We start from the raw sequence: 18,418 nt of genomic DNA, 5'->3' as shown, positions 1-18,418 counted from the left end.
CGAGGAAGTAATGATTGTGTGATCGATCAGATGGAATGTGGTCGAATCGGTGGAGAGTTGCGGAGCGAAGAAGCTGAGCGCCCGTTCTCCATCGGCCCATCGCGGCATTCATGACCTGCCATCGAGCTAACAATATACCGGTTATCGCAGCCGAGCGGATATGTCGATATGTCCCCCTCACCCAAATGGTTCCATAAAACTTCAAAATCAGCTTCGTTCCATGTGTTAGGTATGTCGCCCAGTTCCATCTGTCCCCAGTTTGCTTGAAACAGCTCATTATTGTGCATCCCGATTGTCTCAAGTTCCTGGTATTCGGAGAAGGGAAAGGGCTGCATGGTGGCTATATTGGAAGTGTGCAGGTAATTCCAAAACTCTCGAATCGTCGGTTGGTCCAAGTCTTCTCCTGTGAAAACGTCCGACATCATGAGGTCGTTAGAGGCCTCGATACCACCCACAAGGGAGAAGTCTAGTGGCATAAAAGGCTGGTGAGTACCGACCTCGTCGGGAGAGAAATTGTGATCCTCTGTTCGAGTGTTTCCATCACATTGCGAGTTAGGGACACCATCGGCAGTGCTTGACAGCGACAGGGGCGGGTTCGACCTGGCACATTCCATTTTGCTGGCGTTTAGAATGCGCGACACAACATGCAAGGTCCGTGTTGCTGCTGGACTCCAGTCCTTCATGCGTGCAAGGAAGCCAATCGCAAGTTGAACTTGCACATATCAAGATTCCATAGCGGCTTGTGGATCAGCCATGCTCTGATCCGAGAGGAAACAGCCAAGCAGCGGCACGCTTACAGCTTGAAAAAGAAGCCACACTCCATTCCACCCTATGACCTGATTGACCCGTGAAATGGCCGCGAAATCCCGATTGGTCTCCTTTGTAAGAATTCGACATTGCTCGATCGAAAATCGTTCATCCTCTTGGAGAGCAATGGATGGAATTCGACGGTTGGCTAGTCGAGTAAACTGGAGCGGTGGAGCAATAGGCTTTGGTTATCTCCATCGAATCACGGTGCGAGCGATATAGATTGATTCTGAGCAGGGCTGATGACCTTGAAGGATGGGAGGGAGATCCCCAAACCAGTCCTGGAGCTCCCGGTCTAGGCTCTTGCGTTCGGTGGCAGGTATGATTGAGGTTATGGCAAGGGCTTCTTGGATCTTCGTGGCGATCTGGCAAAAGCGGACATTCTCTAAAAGAGGCAAGACTTCTAGCAGGATCGATCAGGTCAGCTCAGATACACGGAGGGTATGAGAACCATGAATAAGACATACCTCGTGGCCAAGCGACACCATATAGATGGTCGCGCTCGAAGGTTTATCCCGACGGTGCCTGGACGGTACAGCGGCCCACATGCCCCCGTGTCCATGCAGAACAGAGACCACCAGATCCGCCGTCTGATCTGAAGCCGAATTTTCGTGTCGCTTTTGCTTCTTGGTCCAGATAACGTCTCTTCATGCAACCCTTCTGCTAAAGCCATGCGTTGCGCCGCTCCCATCAGCGAGTATGCAAGATTCGACTGGCTGATATAGTGCAGATAAAGACCACCCATCAGACCCAAGGTTTTTATTGTCTCTAAATGGGAGGACCCGAGGCTAGTCAGTCCCAAATGGTGTTGGCATTGCGAATAGTAGACACAATGAGACTTGTTTTGCGTGTCCGTAGCAGCGATACCGCCGAGAGCACAAACAATGTTGAGCAGGGCAAGCCATCCATCATCTTTTCGAATGCCCGCAGCATAGGTATCGCGAAACCCACTCTCGTCGAGCATGGATACAAGTGGGTGGAAGTAGGTAAAGTATGCAGCGATGCAATCACTCTCGGGTGTGAAAGTTAAGTTTCCTGGTTTTTCTGCAGGCAATGCTCTAATCTGAGGCTGTGGCCTTGGTAATGGAATCTGTGCTAAAACGATATTTGTAGTGGGTGGCTTGGATCTCTGTCTGTCGCTACCACATGGCGTCTCTTTGTATGCGCCTCAAAAGGAATTCCGAGGGCAAAGAATGAAAATCAGTTTGAAAATTGCGTGAGCCGATGATATGCCCAGATACGATCTAGGCTTCTTTGATTCCAAAGAGAGGGAGTTGACATCATGTGAAATATCGGCGTCAGGGTGTTGCACTCCGTGGTTCCATTTCGCGACTCTAGAGTTTGGTGAGACTATGTGAGCAAAGCAATAAAAGAAAAGGCACAGGCCGGTCGGCCGCGGCCAAAATAAACTCACGTTTAATGAGATCCAGCAACTCGGCTCGTGGCATCTGTTTGAGATCCTCTAAGCTCGATCCAGGAAACAGCTCTTTGAAGGCGCATCGGTACTCTGCCACTTGCGCAGCCAGTCCGTCAATGTGCCTGATTCTATTAGTCAAATCTTCAAGACCCGCGTCGTCAACGAACGTGCCTTTGTAGCGGTTGTGATGCCTGGGTCTTTCCACAAAGTCTTGACCTTGGATGAGCTCCTCTAAGCTGCTCCAGACCTTTGCTTAGGTCAAGTGTTTGTGCCATGGCAGCTGAAGTTTTCTCTCTCGCCTCAGCCGCCAAGTTCAAGATGTCACGAGACCTATCCAGGGGAGGTTCGGCAGTGAGGGAGTATCGAAAGGGAAGTTTGCTGGGTGAATCCGCCTGAAATGCTGGCCGAACACCCAAGCGGGGGTCCCAGCGCTAAAAGCCAGGCGGGACTCATGCCAATATGAAACCGCCTGCGAATGCAGTTGTGGAATTTCTTCCGAATTATAAAAATGGGCTAAGGTAGGTTAAATACTGTGTAAGGTCCATTCTGAGACAATAATCAATTCATATCTATATGTATCTACCATCTTCCCATCTATTGATTCCTCGGCAGCCACTTGAGTCTTGTTCCATACTTCTAGCTGTATGGGTACAGCACGAGTCCTATTCAAATGTGTCTACTTAGACATTTGCCCGATTTATCACCCTCCATCTACCTGCGTCGTTTACTACTTCCACTAAACCATTCTGATCATCCCCGCAAGCCCAGGGTCCATCCCGACAACCATACACATCAACCTTATCAATAGCGTCCACCTCATTGTATTCCCGCCATCGTGGTTGTGCCAGCACATCATGGGTGCCACCTTTGACAAACACATGGTTCTGACTCAATATCGCAGCTGGGAACTCAAACCACTGACCACGACTCTCGTACTTCTTCTTATCCCAGAACCCATACCAGACACCTTCGGGAAGATGAATGGAATGCGTGTTCGTTTCCTCCAGTGGCTGAAGAGTGGGCGCCAAAAGAAGATCAAAGCCAAACGTATACAGGCCCTCGAGGTTCCAGACATTTCGATCACTAAGATACTCCCGTATCAAGCTGCGAACCATGGGTAATCCGGCTTTGGAGGCTTGGGGGCTGGCATGTGCCTGCTGTATGATATACGGGAGCAATCGATACCGCTGTCGCATGAATGGCCCAACAATATCCACAGCTTCCTGTCCAAAGAAGCAAGTCTCAAGGGCATTTTCATCACCGGCACCAGGTGAGTCGGTTGTGCCCATGGATATAAAGCTCTGGTGCTGGTTTCCCACTAAAGTCTCCGAGGTCGTGGCTAAAGAAGGTGAACCCACTGGCGCCGATCGACAATGTTGCGTGGAGACTTACTTGAAGAGCGGACCAAGAGCACTGTGAATCACCGCCCCATTGAATAGGATAGCGCTGACTGCCTGCAGTGCCTCCGCGAGCCCATTGTGCGATGTCTTCATCCACAATTGCCACGTGGCGACGCACGATAGCATTGTAAATGAGGCTATACACCAAGATCTTATCACTGCTGTCGCCAACTTCATCAACGCAACACCTGCGGCCCCGCAAATGCTTGGGTGGAAGATGTATACCATTTTTTGTGAGTTGCGAATGTGCTATTGTATTTCCAGGCCGCCGTTCTTGCTGACAGATTTCCAGTGGTATTCCATTTCCTAGAGTTTGTGCTCATGTTTTTCACCTTACCCGATACCGAGGTCAGTCCATTGAGGACTTTAAGCCCTATCTTCAGCAGCAGATATCCTGTCAAGGCTTACAGAAAACCACGGTCATCGTCGACGAAGATGCTGATATCAAGCGCGTAGAGGCTACTTGAAGATACATTCTTGCTGGTATATCGAATGTTCACTTCACAAGTGTTGGGTCAGGAGTTCGGCATTCTGATTGGCGCATAAGGAACATTGTACCCATTTTGGTGATCTACATTTCTCGAATTACCTTCAATATTTTCCAAACGTCCGGCAATTGTCATATCCCTCGCATGAACCCAGACCCTGCATGATGCGACTTTGAGAACGGAGTAGATGATTGAGTAACTGACGGGCTAGATGGCTGGGAATACACTAGTGTAGCAATCCGGCCGGCCGTCTTCTCGCGCACAAGCATGCTCCACGAGATCGTCAGCCGTCCGGTCTAGAATTAATGTAGTTCTGGGGTCAACTAGAGGTGATAAAAATCCCGCAGCGCCACATCATCTTGAAGCGAGCAGGCTTCCCCGCATAATCCAGGTTAGCTCACAGTGCCGACTGGAGCCAGAAATTCTTCACAGCCCCTGAGTGCCACAGCACTACATCAATGCATAACCCCGGTGCCCCTAACGCACAGAGCTTTTGCATTGTAACGCTAGGACCTCGGCAAAGTCTGCACAGGCTCAGGGGCTCTTTCGAGACTTTGTGCAGACCATACAGATACACGAATGCTTTGGGCTTCTACCCCGTATGCTTTTAGCGGACTATTATGGTAGCGTGGCTGGGTCATTCTTTCACGTCAAAGTGTTATCACTAGCATACAACACCAAATCTCATAATCCGAATCTGGGCAGAAATAGCGTAATCCAGGTGTTATCGGCGCAGGACGAAACCACCCCACCGCGCTACTGCGGATTGAAGCGGGGGATGGCAGGGAAAAAACCGAATAGACTACAGATGGAGGGAAAACCTGATGGGCGGATGCAAAGAGGCTCGGATTGCATTCAGACGAGCAGGCTAATGAAAAAAGAGGTGGGCCCAGACATGACCACGGAGAATGATGTGCTAGTGAAAACCAAAGAGAAACAGCCCAGTTGCCCACGCTCCCAGTACACGATGACAATGATTTCGAAATGCACGCAGAAAAGAGAGAAGGCGGCGGAAAACGAAACATGGAGAGAAAAAAAAACAAGGACACATTGAACAAGGACCGCCACGCCCGGTAGATGGTAGGGAGGGTGCAAAATTCATTAGATCAACGCCCATGGCAACAGTCGAGGTAGAACACGGGGCCACATTGCAAGATTCGCAGACAAGCCGCACCATTTTGTTCAATGCAGGGTCCCCGAATGCGAGGTCATGGAAATGAAGACGAGAGAAAGAGAGATAGGGGAAGAGAGGTTAAAAAAAAAAAAAAAATGAACACCGGAACGAGAGTCGGCATTAAAGGAAACCGACAATCCCTAGGGGAGGTCGCTTTGCCAGCTGGAAAGAATCATCAAACACCACCGAATCGCCGAACTTTATGCAGATCTATGGACAAGGATGCAAAGCTTGACCAGCAGCTGCTGGCCACACAAGAAAACCCCGGCCAGTTTCAAATGAAGTGCGTGTAAATTTTGGAGTTCTCGTGAACCTCCATCTCCTGCAATAGTCATTAGCCTCGCGAATTTAACACCTGAATGAAAAGGATTAGGAACTTACCATCTTGAAATTGTTGATCTCCTCCCGGATCTGCTGGGCGAGCAGAGGCGTCAGGCGATTGCAAGTGGCAATATCACCGCGACGGTCATACTCGCCGCTGGGCCAGGTATCGTGGAATTGGATACGAGGACTGAACGCAATGTTTCTTCCCGCAACAGATTGAGGAGTGATGGGGGCACTCTTGGCATCAGTGGCATTGTATCGCCCGGGTTCGGTGAGGAAGTAGTCCTCACCGGCAATCTTCACATGGTCGGCCTGGCGGGCATCGGGAGTAGTCGGGGCACTGGAATGCGGCGAGTCGTTGCCATTCAGGGCATGGGCAGGCGAGGAAACACCCAAGTCAGAATGGGTCTTCTTCAGGATGCCCCTCTTCATGGTGCTGAGAATGGCGGCCCGCTCGGAATCTCCACCCACGATGCTCTTACGCGACGTCGTGGGGTCCGACACCACCCGCTGGTCACGCTCCCGGATCGAAGCAGATCGCCGGATCTCTGAACTGCTGCCTTCCACCTTGGGGAACACGGTACCCCCACGAGGAAGATCGGCTGGGTCTGGGTTGACAGTGACGCTCTCACGCTCGGCTTCGACATTGACCACAGAGATCTCCGGGGTAATCGGGTTGATGGCACCTTCCACATCAGCCACGGATTTTGGACGGAAGAGGCCCACCAGGGAACGGCCGGACTTTTTGACACCCTTGCCCATCTTTCGCAGCATCATGGAGGCCGATGAGGCGGTAGACGAGACCGACAAGGCATCCGTGGACCGGGAGAACAGACCACCCTGGTGACTGTAGATACTCTCGCCGAGACCCATAGCTTCCTGCTGCGCAGCAATTGCCGCTTGTTCCTCTCCGAGTTCTTCTCGGAGCGCCTCCTGGCGAGCTTTCTCGGCAGCAATGACCTCGCGTTTGGTCGCATTGGAATTCTTCAACAGCTCGGAGGCACTGCCGAAGGAAAATGCACGGCGCAGGCGTGATTTCCCCGGACGTTTGGAGGATTCGTTTTTCAGTTCGGTCAGGCGTTTGGCCGCAGGAGAATCGGCCGGTGGGGAGGATGCGGTCGGTTCCTTCTCGTCATTTTCCGTTTTCTCAACCGTTGGGGAATCCGGAGAGGTCGACGCGGGCTGCGACAATGGGGAGGGCTTCGCAACTCGCTTCTCCTCCGACTTGCCAGACTTGCTATTCACCGGGCTGGAGTCAAAAGCAGGGCCATCTCGAACCTACAATGATGCCTGTGTTAGCATGTGGGATCCCACTTGGGCTCTGTGTAGAGGATGGAGGACTTACTGAAGAGGTCGATGAATGTGCCGAGTGCACGCTGCCAGAACTATTGCGGTGAGAGTGAGCCGATCGCGGTCGTGGGTTCGAATCGAAGGAGATAAAGTCGTAGGGGTCCGACTGAGGCGGCGGCGATGAGGAGACCGGTAATTGAAGATTCAGTTCCGGATATGTGCTGGGGTCCATGTTGCCTAGGCTTCGACGGCGGTACCGCTTGGCCAACTCGGGAGGCTGTTTGTGTGCGTTGGACGACTCGTCGGCACTGGAGCCCCGGTTGTGACCATTAAACCGCGGAGCACGCAGACCGGTGGAGGCCCCGTTGGCTTGGTTGTCGGCGGAGGTAGATGCGGAGGAGGAGGCCGGGGCCGGGGATTGTGAACGAGCGGTTTGGTTGGGCCGACGGTAGCGATTAGGGGATGGCTTGGCCGAGCCAGCGGGGGAGGAAATGGTCATAACGGAAGGAGGAGGAAGGTTGGCCGTGGAGAGGGGACGGAGGGGCTGGTCAGCCCGTGGTTGCCTGGAGGGGATGGCGCTGTCGTCCTTGGAGACATGAGTGTGAAAGGACGAGTTGGAAGAAGTCGATACAGAACCAGCTGCAGGATTGACGACTCGGGGCGTAGCACCGGCGTATGACGGATTGCCTGGGACCTGGGGGATGACCGGCGCAGAAAAGGTGCGGTGCTCCGGTCGAAGATGGGGGGACCACGACTGGCGATGTTGATTGTTGTTGGCGGTGGGTGAGTGGCTCAGATTCGGGGCATAGGCATACGGGGCCGCGACAGGGTTTCCCGCTCGGTAGCCCCCAGTGTTGCTTGCATTAAAGGAGCTCCACGACATGTTCTGATAGCGGGATCCGTGGGACTGTGAGGATGGGCCGGCGAAGGTGCCCGAGGAGGAGGAAGGACGCGTTTGAAGCACAGGAACCGTGCCACTCTGTTGGGGGATCGTTTGGACCAATGCAGCCATATTGGTCACGCCGTCGATTCGGTGTGGCAGTCAGGAATCGCGAGCGCCCTGTGTCCAGGATATCGACTAGGCAACTCGCGGAAGAAACAGCACGAGAGGGGATAGGGGTTTCGTCGGGACGGAAGTCAAAGAACGAAACGGATGGCTACAAGACGATTTTTGTCAGTCAGAAACTATCGTCGAGACATCGGCGGCCGTCGTCGGCATGATAGGAAATGGAGAACTGTCGATCAATGGAAGGAAAAGGGGGGGGAAGCGGAGGAGGTCGATGTCTTTTTTTTTTTTCCTTGAGGAGAGTCCGATGTTGGGGGTACCGGCAGCGCAACGCGTCAGCCAGGGGGAACCATACCTTGAAGGTTTAAGTAATCGTGGGCATAAACAAGAAATAGTGGTACAACGATTAAAAGAGAGAAAGAGGCGCTGTCGCGAACAGAATGCAGACTCGAAGCCCGGCGAGTCGAAGAAACGAAAGGTGGTCAGACCAGGAGAAGGCGATGGTGGCAGGGGAAGTGAACCGGGGCGGAGGATGGCGGAGATGTACAAGAAAGAAAGGAAAAGAAAAAGAAAGAATAGAACCAGATCCTTGGAATGGCTACGAGAGGAAGCCGTTCGTCTGGACTGGGGGAGGATGGGGAAGGAAGAGGAAGAGCGCAACGCAAAGCAGGGGAAGCGGCACAGGGGGAAGTGGCAGGCGGAGGGGCGCACCCGTATACTTACTTACCTTGTACAGTACTCTGCCCATCCTCATCATACAACAAAGCAGGATGAACCAGATCATAACCGATGAAATCAAATACTCTATCGCACTCATAGTAATTATAAGTCCCTCCCTAATAGAAAACTACAATCCCCATCCGCATACTGGCACTGTGAAATCTCAGATGTGCTCGCATCCCCCCTTAAACCTTGAGAATGGGCTGCACGCCAATCAGCTCGGCTATGCCACCTTCTTCCGTCTGTCAGTTCCACTTCACAACTGCCAGTGCGATGTGCAGTACAGGAGGCATGTATGCCTCCAAGGGTACCTGAAGGTAAGGTATGCCGGCCCTCGCGACCTGGTACCTGCACTGGTAGCGGCTGGTCTTCCATCAGATCCTCTCGCTCTCTCACCAGCTGCCTCCGCCCCAAGCTGGCTTCACAACAGGAGTGTCCCGCGATTGGCGGCCGCACTAACGCTAGGTGCTACGCTATCTTCGACGGCGTTTTTTCTCCACGGCCAACCGCGAATCCACAAGCGTTCGGCGAAACATCAGGCGGCTCCGTGCACCGCACGTGCGATCGTGCGAGAAATAATAGATTAAACCCATTTCCCGCGCTCGCGACATCCGATGAGAGACACGAGTGAAAATGTCCACGCCGACCCTAATGCCTGTCCAGCAGGACGGCCAGTGGGAACTTGATAACCCAGCCTGTTTTCCAGTTCCTTCCTAGGCGATGGTTCGCAGATGCGATGCCCACATGAGCACTGCTTGGGACGCCCATTCCATGGAACGCCGCCACTGCAACCCAGGTACCCGTCGGGTGAAACTGCTGCTCGATAACCCGCGCTCCACGTTTTGACACTGCCATTTGCTCTCATCCCCTCCTTCTACACGTCTACTGATTGAGGATGAGGCTGAAGGCATCATTTCCCCGTGCCGTGCGCGGTCGAGGCAGTTTGCAACCCGGCGGGACTCGAGGATTCCGTTTGCTTCGATCGTGGCTGATGGGAATATCTCCAGACTCCATACCCGACCCCTCGGGGTGGAGTCGTGCGGCCGGAGATAGCATCTCGCACTTCCTAGGTTTGCTGTTACTGCTGACCGGGAGATACTACTAGACGGTAGGGTAGAGGAGATCACCAAGGGACAAAGGCATGCCGACTGACGTGATCATTCACCACGATCCGCGGGGCAGTTCGTGCCACCAACGCCTCCAAACCTCTTGGGTCTCCCTGCACGGGCTTATCAGGTCGGGACGCACCCGAGCTCCATTTTTGAAGCTGCTCCCCACACGGTTTCATTTCAGCCGCTCCGCTTTGCATTCTCTGGGACTTCTCGTTTCCAAATGTCTTGCCGCGGCAGATATACATAGAACAGAAATTCTGCATCTACAACATGGTTATGTCATTACTAGCATACAATAAATACTACTCCATATTTCTAGTAAATACTCGGGAATTGTAGGGTTCTGCCATTTGACGTTACTTGTCTTATTACCTTCCCAATCTCCCTCTTACCACTTGGTAGGAGACAGGCACTATCTCCGCGCCCACCAGATTAATGCAGGCTCCACCACTGCAAACCACGGCGATCCACCACACACTTCCCGCGTGATCGACATCGCCCCAAACCAGCATAAATCGCGGCACACGAAAACATCCAAATCCGGGCCTTCATATATCTCGATCTCTGCCGCGCATCTGCAATCGGAAACACGAGGGCCACGGCATGGCCATTGCTGACTAGCGGGTGGCCCCATAATGAGCATTGAGAGTACTCGAGGAGCATCCACAGTTCGCCCTCGCGACGCGAGCCTGCTTCCCTCAAAATGCGGGGCCCGATCTGTACTCCCGACGGATTTAGCGCGTCCTGTAAATGGAATTGAGGGTCACCCAAGCGTCGGAGCCCGCACATCTTGCAGCCGCCTGTCCCGTTTCCGCGACTTTCGACTGCGTCCTCCGTACTCGCAGCCTGGAATTTTTTTACACTACAAAAAGCGTCCCACAAGGTACTATGAATGCTCCATCCGCATGCACCGGATCCATCTCCGCAGCTCCCGGCCTCGTCCTGGCCCGGCTGACCGCGCAGGCGACGCGGAATGCGTCAACCTCGTGTTAGCGCCGTTGGCATGCTGCCTTGCGGTGGCTTCGAAGGCATTTCGGACTTTGGCATTGCTTCAGCCGTGTTGTCCGCTTTGGATTGCCGCTTGGGGCATCGCGCCAGGATGCCAATGCATCCTGCTCAATGCGGAATCCACTTGCCCGTCGCCCTGGCCGCTAAGTTGCCTGTGCAATCATCGCGTGGAGATGAGATCCGCGGTCCAGGAAATTGCCCACGCAGCAGGGTCGGCGTTGGTGCTTTCCTGGGCACCAGAGAGAGGGGGTTCTCTATCCACCGCAACCTTGGGGCCCACGTCTGAGGTCCGGGGAAGGTGGAGGTTGATGGTTGATCGCGCCGTTGTGCGCTGCATACAACTTGTACTCTCTAGGTGGTGGTGCGCGGCCGCGCAGCCGTGTGTGAGCCGTGGAACAATCGACCCTTCACAGGTGTTCAAACAGATTATCGACAGGAAATCTGAACTAATTGCAAGCCCAACTCTATCATGCTCCAATCTCTGAGTAACGGAAAATAAAGACGATCTGGAAACGCAGCCTGTTTGATCTTGATGAAACCACCTAACGCAGTTCGATCCTGGCTTAATCTCTGGCCCCGATCCTGCAGGGCTTATCCTGATATTATCCAAGCATATCCTAGTCCGCATTTCCTGCTCCTATTCCTTCAGAGCACCACTACACACTCGTTCGGGCTTACTGGTCGCGCCCTCGCATCCCCCGAGTCGGCCGATTATCATACGACGCAATCATACCGACCCACCACTTAAGCGAAAAAAGTAATGAATTTCCAGAAATTACAAGCTAAAGCAGGAAAAGCAAAAGCACGTACCCCACACGGACACCTCCATGCAAATCCCGGCGACAAATCCCAGCCCTCAATGGCTCTCCGCGCACGAGTGACAGGTGGAGCGCCCGAGGATCGGCACCACGCCGTCAGACCTTGACCAACAATTGCCAGTGGAAAAGTCGGGTGTCGACGAGGCGGGGTGATCGAACTACGTCAAGGTACTGAAGAAATGACCGTGGCACGACAGAGACTCGAGATACCGTCCTAGATGATGCGATCAGCCGACCCTTTCCACGGCCAGTCCGGATCGTATCTCACCGGCATTCAACCTGGACAAGCGGCCACTGGGAGTTTACCTAGGTATGGCATGAGACACTGGCAACTTTATCTTGACAAAATATTTTGAAATTGGATTTGCTATCTGCAATACTCTCAACGCTACTACTACACTAGTGTAGTACTGCTATTACTTCGTGTGGGCCAGCAATGAATGCCCTCGGAATGTCAAAGTATATATCCAACCCAACCGAGAAGTATCACAGCATATGGATGACTATGCAATACTGTCGTCCACGCACCTTTCGTACATATACATTATTCCGTGTCACTAAAAGCACGCTCCGATCTTTTGACAAGTGCAATTGACCGGCCGTGTTGCGAATCCCCCTCCTTTGGAACGCACCTCGTCATATCCCATGATCTGGGGAGATAGGTGTTGCAGTATGCTGACGGGTTCATAGTTGAGTGACGAATTGCGATTAGGACTATGTGAATCGGTATAATGATGGCGCGAGCTGCAAAGCAATAAATTCAAGTTGCAGGGCTACAGCATACTACTCTGGTACCAATGAAACAAAGGCAGAGGCAAAGGTTCCGATGATTGCGAGTACATAGTCACGTGATAAACGAGGAAATACTGTAAAAAGAACTTGAAGAAAGTGGATGAAGGGCATCATCCGGTCGATTTTGGTCATATGGTCTATCTCATCAGACATGGCGTATAATAAACAAAAGACAAAGATTCATGGTGCGAATTCACACCTAGAAGCCCAGGTCGGACCCGTTATCGTCAAAGTCCCTAGACACATCCATATCATCCTCATCGTCCAGGCCGCCAAAGTGCATGAACTTTTCAGCCTTGGCATCGGTATCATCGGGAACCACGTAACCATTGTCCACCTCGCAGTCCTTGAGCACACTGTCACGGCCGATCTTGCTGTGTCGGCCCACAATCGTGCCTGTAACCACGGCCTTTTCGCCAACCACCGCATAGGGCAAGATGACACACTTGGACAGTCTGGCACCCTTGCAAATCTTCGCACCCTCACCGATACAGCACTCCTTGATCACAGCGAATTCTTCGATCGTCACGTTAATGTCCACCAGACAGTCGGACTCCGTGACAGTGCATCGCTTTGGCACGCCTTCTGGGTGGGCGATTTTCTTGCTGTGCGCAAGAGGAGACGCGGCTTGGCGACCAACTTCCTCAATAGACGGGAGTTTGGCAAGGCGAAGAGAAGTAGAAAGCAAGATAGCAGAGCTATCAACACGTCGAATAAAGGGCGCAGACCCTCTTTGCACATAGGCAAGAATGGGCGGAACCTTGACCGACTCCTCGGATTCCTTATTCGAGGGAGACTTCACACGAGATGCCAAAATAGGGGAGGAAACGTCGTTCTGAGCCGGGGTAAGTGTCACGGTCGAGCCACTTCTAGTCGTGCTCATAGCCTGGAGATCGATCTCTTCTTCCAAAGCCTCGCCGTCGGTGCTTCCATTTTCCTCTGTGCCGCCAAGCTTGTCACCCAGGACCTGGTTCATACCCAGTTTTTCTCCAAGCCCCTTCTGCCACTCAGACTTGGCCCAATAACCAATCAAGTCCTCACTGACCGACTGGAACTTTTCTTGATGACGCGCTAGATCTTTAATCCAGTAGGGGAACACGTAGAGGTGAGCATCCCGATATGAGGAAAGCATCTTGACTTGCGCATGTTTCTCCACAAGCGAATGTCGGATAAGGAAGCCCTTGTCCGCCTCGATCTTCTCCTTCACGGTATCCATGGGCATGGACATAACCAGTTTGTCGAGCGGGAACCGAGGTCCGTTAACCGCAGGCGCCTCATCCTGATCAAGCGGTGCAATGGCAACGAAATCAGTGGCTTCGCCCTTGACACTCTCTTCCCGGCCTTGTGTTTGGTAGTATACCGCAAGACCGCCTCGACGGCCTCCTTGCTCTCCACCTGGCCCAGAGATAGGGCCGTGAGCATGACGACCTTCCCGCGTAGACGAACCACCCAGCGCACTCTGGGACACCATCCAAGACTCGAGGAGATTTTCACCGGGGATCTCGCAGATCAGATCGCAAGGCAAAAGGAGGAAGTCTGTTTTGATGCAGCTTTGCACTTCGGGGAGGCGGAGCAGTTCTGCTGTACCGGTAACCAGCTCGAGGTCTTTCGGGGCGAGGACAGTCGGGTTCGGCGAGGGAAGGGAGGTCAAATATTGGTTCTGTTTCAAGGCGGCTTGGAGGGGAGGAGCGGCGGAAGGAGGCGTAATTAGCGTGATATCTAGAGAAAACGGCATGTAAGTTTACTATCAAAATCAATTTCAACTACCTTGGAAGCGATGATGCGCACCAGAAACTCCCGATCTCTTCAGCCTGAAGCGAGACAAGTCAGTGATAGCCCTGCAATGAAAAAGGGTAGGGTTGAGACCAACCAATCCAGCACATAAAACACCAGAGGACGGTTAGCGACATTAATGAGGGCTTTCGGTAGTTCCTCTGGCTTTGACGCCAGCGTGAGTGAAACACCGGGTCCGCACTGCGCAATGTGAGCCCACGAAGATCCGACGGAACAGACAGAAAGCAACGATACTTACAAGGACAAGGGCTTGGAAGCCCAAAGCGGGTACTGGCATCCTGACTGACGTCTAGCGACTCTCTTGGAGCTAGTCTTTGACTGATTGTATGAGAGCCCCGCGAGTAGGTGGGGGAACTTCACGGGAAACGTTGTTGGCCCGATGTATTGGAAATCGCGAAAGAAGCTTTGGTGGAGCTCCCTGAGAAGGAATTGTAGACAACCCCTTGCTAGAAACGGAGCTGTACAAGACCGTGGTTCTCAGCAAGCGCAGCGCAAATGGGGGCAATTCCAATGACTCGCATCGCATCCCGCTTCTTTTTTCGAGAATCACGTGTCGATAGATGAGTCAGCGACTCCACATTAACGTAACCCGTAAGCGAGTGGATCATGTAAGCGAGCGGATCACCCGCCCAATTTCCGACCGCGTTCTGCAACGCGTCCTATTCAACCACATACCATGCCACCAATTCGCACTCAATCTCAACAAAATTCGACTGAGCAGGAAGGCCGAATCCTACTTGCTATACAAGCTCTCAAAAATGACGAAATTACTTCTATTCGCGAAGCAGCGAAGCAATTCGACGTTCCATATACCACACTACAACGCCGTATGAAAGGAGGCGCGTTTCGCTCTACCACACGCGCCAACAACCACAAATTAACCCAATTGGAAGAGGAATCGCTTCAAAAATGGATAATTTCGCTGGATTCACGTGGTGTTGCGCCTAGGCAAGATATGGTGCGAGAAATGGCCAATATACTGCTCTTAAAACGTGGAGAACGCACGCCTCAGTCGGTTGGTAGTAAATGGGTATATAACTATATCCAACGCTGCCCTGAGCTCAAAACACGCTTTTCACGTCGATATGACTACAAACGCGCGTTATGTGAGGATCCGAAGATTATACAAGAGTGGTTTGATCGATTCCGACAGGTCATTATTCAATATGGTATTCATGAGAATGATATCTGGAATTTTGACGAAACTGGCTTCGCAATGGGCCTAGCAAGCACTTCACGTGTAGTCACACGTGCTGAATACTACGGCAAAAGGAAGCTTATGCAGCCAGGTAATCGAGAGTGGGTTACAGCGATCGAGTGTATTAACCGATCTAATGTTCTCCCGCCGACTATTATCTTTAAAGGCAAAAACTTCAACTCAGCGTGGTTTACTACTCCGCCAAGAGACTGGCGCTTTGAAGTTAGTGCAAATGGCTGGACTACGGATCAAATTGGTCTTGCTTGGCTTGAAAAACACTTTATTCCGCATACTACCAACTGTCGACATGGGGTATGGCGGCTATTAGTGATGGATGGCCACGGAAGCCATGTTACACCTCAATTCGACGATATTTGCCAGCAAAACCAGATTATTCCAATCTGTATGCCTCCGCACTCTTCTCATTTACTTCAACCTCTCGATATTGGCTGTTTTGCTGTTTTGAAACGGCTATACGGACAACACGTTCAGGCTAAGATGCGAAATGGCGTTAATCATATTGATAAGCTTGATTTTCTGGCCTCATATCCTCAGACGCGTACAGAGGTATATAAACCAGCTACGATATCAAATAGCTTCGCCGCTGCAGGACTTATACCATATCAGCCACAGCGAGTGCTTAATATTCTTGATATTCAGCTTCGAACACCAACCCCTCCAACCAGCCGTGGTAGTGATAGTAGCCGCGATTTCATACCTCACACGCCAATTCATCCAGTTGATATCCGACGGCAGGCTTCTTCAATCAAAACACTACTACGGCAACGCTCATATACGCCCCCAAGTCCTGCTAAGATTGCGTTACAGCAGCTAATCAAGGGCGCTGAACAAGCAATTCATCAGGTTGCTCTAGTAAGCAATGAGAATGAGCGGTTACGCGCTGAAAATGCCCACCAAAAGCGAAAAAGGGCATTACCAAATCGGCGAATAGCTAATAATGGTGGGATGACTGTTGGTGAGGCTCAGGAGCGTATTGAGAAGGAGGCAAATGGTGTTGAAGCAGAGATCATAGACAATACGGCGGCGGCTGCGGTAGCGAATTCGGCCAATCAGAGAGCGCCGCCGAGGTGTTCAAATTGTTGGAATATAGGGCATAAGAGAACTAGGTGCCCTAATTAGTGTGTGAACAGTGTTAATTGAATATATTGGTTGGTGGTTATTTTATATATATTTTCGTGGCTGGGTAGTTGGGTAAGTGATCCGCTGGCTTACATGATCCACTCGCTTACGGGTTACGTTAGATCGGGGCTGGGGAGTAAACACCGCGGTAACCCAGCACCAGCCACATGTTTCCGTACCCCGAGGTCGAGGTTCGTCTTCCCTTCTCCACCTCCCTTCCTTCCTGCAGGAGGTGTGAAATGTGACTGGCAACCCATTGCGACCACGATTAATTACTTCTGGATGCGATATCTCTAAAACGACACTCCCGCGACAATGTCTTTCCCCCAGGATCCTCGCCGCCGCCGCGGTGGTGCCGGCACTGGCTTCAGCTCGACCGGGCGTCGCACTGCCATGGGATACTGGATCCCTCTCGCCCTCACGGTGGGAGTTGCGACACTGAGTGTTGCTGCTTGGATCTGGAGTGAACGAGACGAAGACGACGACGAAGACGACCGCCCCCACGACGGACATGGTCCCTACCCACCACCGCCCCCCGGTACCGTCGGTAGCGACTTCCCTCCCCCTGCCTACGGTGCAGAGGGGTATGCGAGAAGCGCGGGCGTGGATATAGTCCCTGGAGACACTCCATATGATCCTACCTTTATGGGTCGCATGCAGGGTGCTTTGCGCCGAACCCCTAGCCCGCAGCAGCTCTTCGACGGTGCCAGCCGAAAAGTTGCGGCTGGAGTTACGGCCGCCGGTGCTTTCGTTGGAAATGCCCTGACATCAATCCGGGAAGAAAATCGGGGCGATTTTGAGGACCATACCAGATGGTCTGAGGAGGCCCAATCCCGTGCTACCGAAAGAGGTCAACAAACCCCAACTATGAGTGGTGCGCTGCCGACACGTGGACCAGTTGCTGGCCAGCAGCCCTTCGAAAAGAAGAAAAAGACTGTTGCTATTGTTGTATCATCTCTGTCACCCGCTGATTCCGATGAGTTTGCCTCCGAGCATGCGGTAAGAGACCTCTTTATACTAAATTCCACTGTAGTTCCTTTTTATGCTGACCATCGCAGTCGATCTTGTCCCATCTTCCCGAGCACGTGGACTTGGATAGCTCCCGAATCTTTGTTCTGATCTACGGCCCCGATGTGAAGCATGCCGTTGGCCAGGGCAGCTCATCCCGTGCCACCCATTCGATCGCCTCGTCTTACTCAAACATTGCGACTGAAGAGGCCAATTCCTCTGAAGATCTACCCCCCAAAGATTTGCAGACTGTGGAGCCCCGCCAGGAAGAAGAGCTGGATGGCCACAGCCCTTTCTTCAAGACGCTCTACACTCAAGCCCAGGCGCTCGTCGATAAGGAGAACATGATCATGCCCTTCAGCACCGCCTCGGGCTATGTGCATCTTGTGCGCCACCTCTCGCCGGACCTCGTTTACGTCCAAGAGTCCCTCACTGGAAATGAGGGCGAAGCCGCCCAGCACATCTCCGGTTGGGTTCGCCAGGTCATTGTTGTCGTTGGCGATGAGGGTGGCCGGGGCGGACTTATCGACAGCGATGATGAGTCGGCTCTTGCTGATAAGGGAGAACGCTGGTGGCAAAAGGAGGGCACAACTGGTATCGGCAAACGGATTGACGTCGTAGATGTTCTCCGTGTTGGCGACGACTGGCGACACCGAGTCAATGGCCACGACTAGAATTGGTCGATTGGCCAATTCAAACGACGTTGATGTTGATATTGATCCTTTTGCATGTCTATACTCTGCCCTTTCTTGATGATTTACCCTTCGATTCCCCTGTCTTCATGTTTAATTTTGCGTGTTTTGAGATACTCTGGAAATGCTCAGCACAATCGCTCTTGTCAATTGACCTGATCCCATAGCTTTGATAATGAAAACCACCCCACTTACGAGGTGATCCGATCATCAAAATAAGGAATAGAATA

The 18,418-nt window shown here is 52.4% G+C and overlaps 6 protein-coding genes across 6 annotated transcripts; 1 reads left to right on the top strand and 5 right to left on the bottom strand.

Annotated features, from left to right (window-relative positions):
• Positions 1-26: 26 nt before the first annotated feature.
• N7532_007037 (uncharacterized protein) lies at positions 27-614 on the bottom strand (the record flags this gene model as incomplete). The annotated part of the gene is made up of 1 exon (XM_056619530.1): positions 27-614. The coding sequence occupies one exon, from the start codon at positions 612-614 to the stop codon at positions 27-29; it is 588 nt and encodes a 195-aa protein (XP_056475689.1).
• Positions 615-722: 108 nt separating this feature from the next.
• Positions 723-2,088, bottom strand: N7532_007036 (fungal specific transcription factor domain-containing protein; the record flags this gene model as incomplete). The annotated part of the gene is given in 5 exon segments (XM_056619529.1): positions 723-968; positions 1,014-1,190; positions 1,275-1,452; positions 1,464-1,974; positions 2,049-2,088. 5 exon segments carry the CDS (start codon positions 2,086-2,088, stop codon positions 723-725), a joined length of 1,152 nt encoding a protein of 383 aa, XP_056475688.1.
• An 816-nt stretch (positions 2,089-2,904) lies between these two features.
• Positions 2,905-3,513, bottom strand: N7532_007035 (uncharacterized protein; the record flags this gene model as incomplete). Its single annotated transcript, XM_056619528.1, has 1 exon — positions 2,905-3,513. One exon carries the CDS (start codon positions 3,511-3,513, stop codon positions 2,905-2,907), a length of 609 nt encoding a protein of 202 aa, XP_056475687.1.
• Positions 3,514-5,560: 2,047 nt separating this feature from the next.
• On the bottom strand, positions 5,561-7,912 carry N7532_007034 (uncharacterized protein; the record flags this gene model as incomplete). The annotated part of the gene is made up of 3 exons (XM_056619527.1): positions 5,561-5,608; positions 5,668-6,888; positions 6,956-7,912. The coding sequence occupies 3 exons, from the start codon at positions 7,910-7,912 to the stop codon at positions 5,561-5,563; spliced, it is 2,226 nt and encodes a 741-aa protein (XP_056475686.1).
• A 4,643-nt stretch (positions 7,913-12,555) lies between these two features.
• N7532_007033 (translation initiation factor eIF2B subunit gamma) lies at positions 12,556-14,427 on the bottom strand (the record flags this gene model as incomplete). The annotated part of the gene is made up of 4 exons (XM_056619526.1): positions 12,556-14,075; positions 14,145-14,167; positions 14,227-14,330; positions 14,389-14,427. The coding sequence occupies 4 exons, from the start codon at positions 14,425-14,427 to the stop codon at positions 12,556-12,558; spliced, it is 1,686 nt and encodes a 561-aa protein (XP_056475685.1).
• Positions 14,428-16,803: 2,376 nt separating this feature from the next.
• On the top strand, positions 16,804-18,170 carry N7532_007032 (uncharacterized protein; the record flags this gene model as incomplete). The annotated part of the gene is made up of 2 exons (XM_056619525.1): positions 16,804-17,487; positions 17,547-18,170. The coding sequence occupies 2 exons, from the start codon at positions 16,804-16,806 to the stop codon at positions 18,168-18,170; spliced, it is 1,308 nt and encodes a 435-aa protein (XP_056475684.1).
• Between the last annotated feature and the right edge of the window lie 248 nt (positions 18,171-18,418).

This window comes from Penicillium argentinense (genome assembly GCF_028826775.1).
Source record: "Penicillium argentinense strain IBT 30761 chromosome Unknown utg000005l_segment0_segment0, whole genome shotgun sequence".
NCBI lineage: Eukaryota > Fungi > Ascomycota > Eurotiomycetes > Eurotiales > Aspergillaceae > Penicillium > Penicillium argentinense.
Note: the sequence above shows the minus strand (reverse complement) of the source record. Positions and strands in the feature narration are given on the sequence as shown.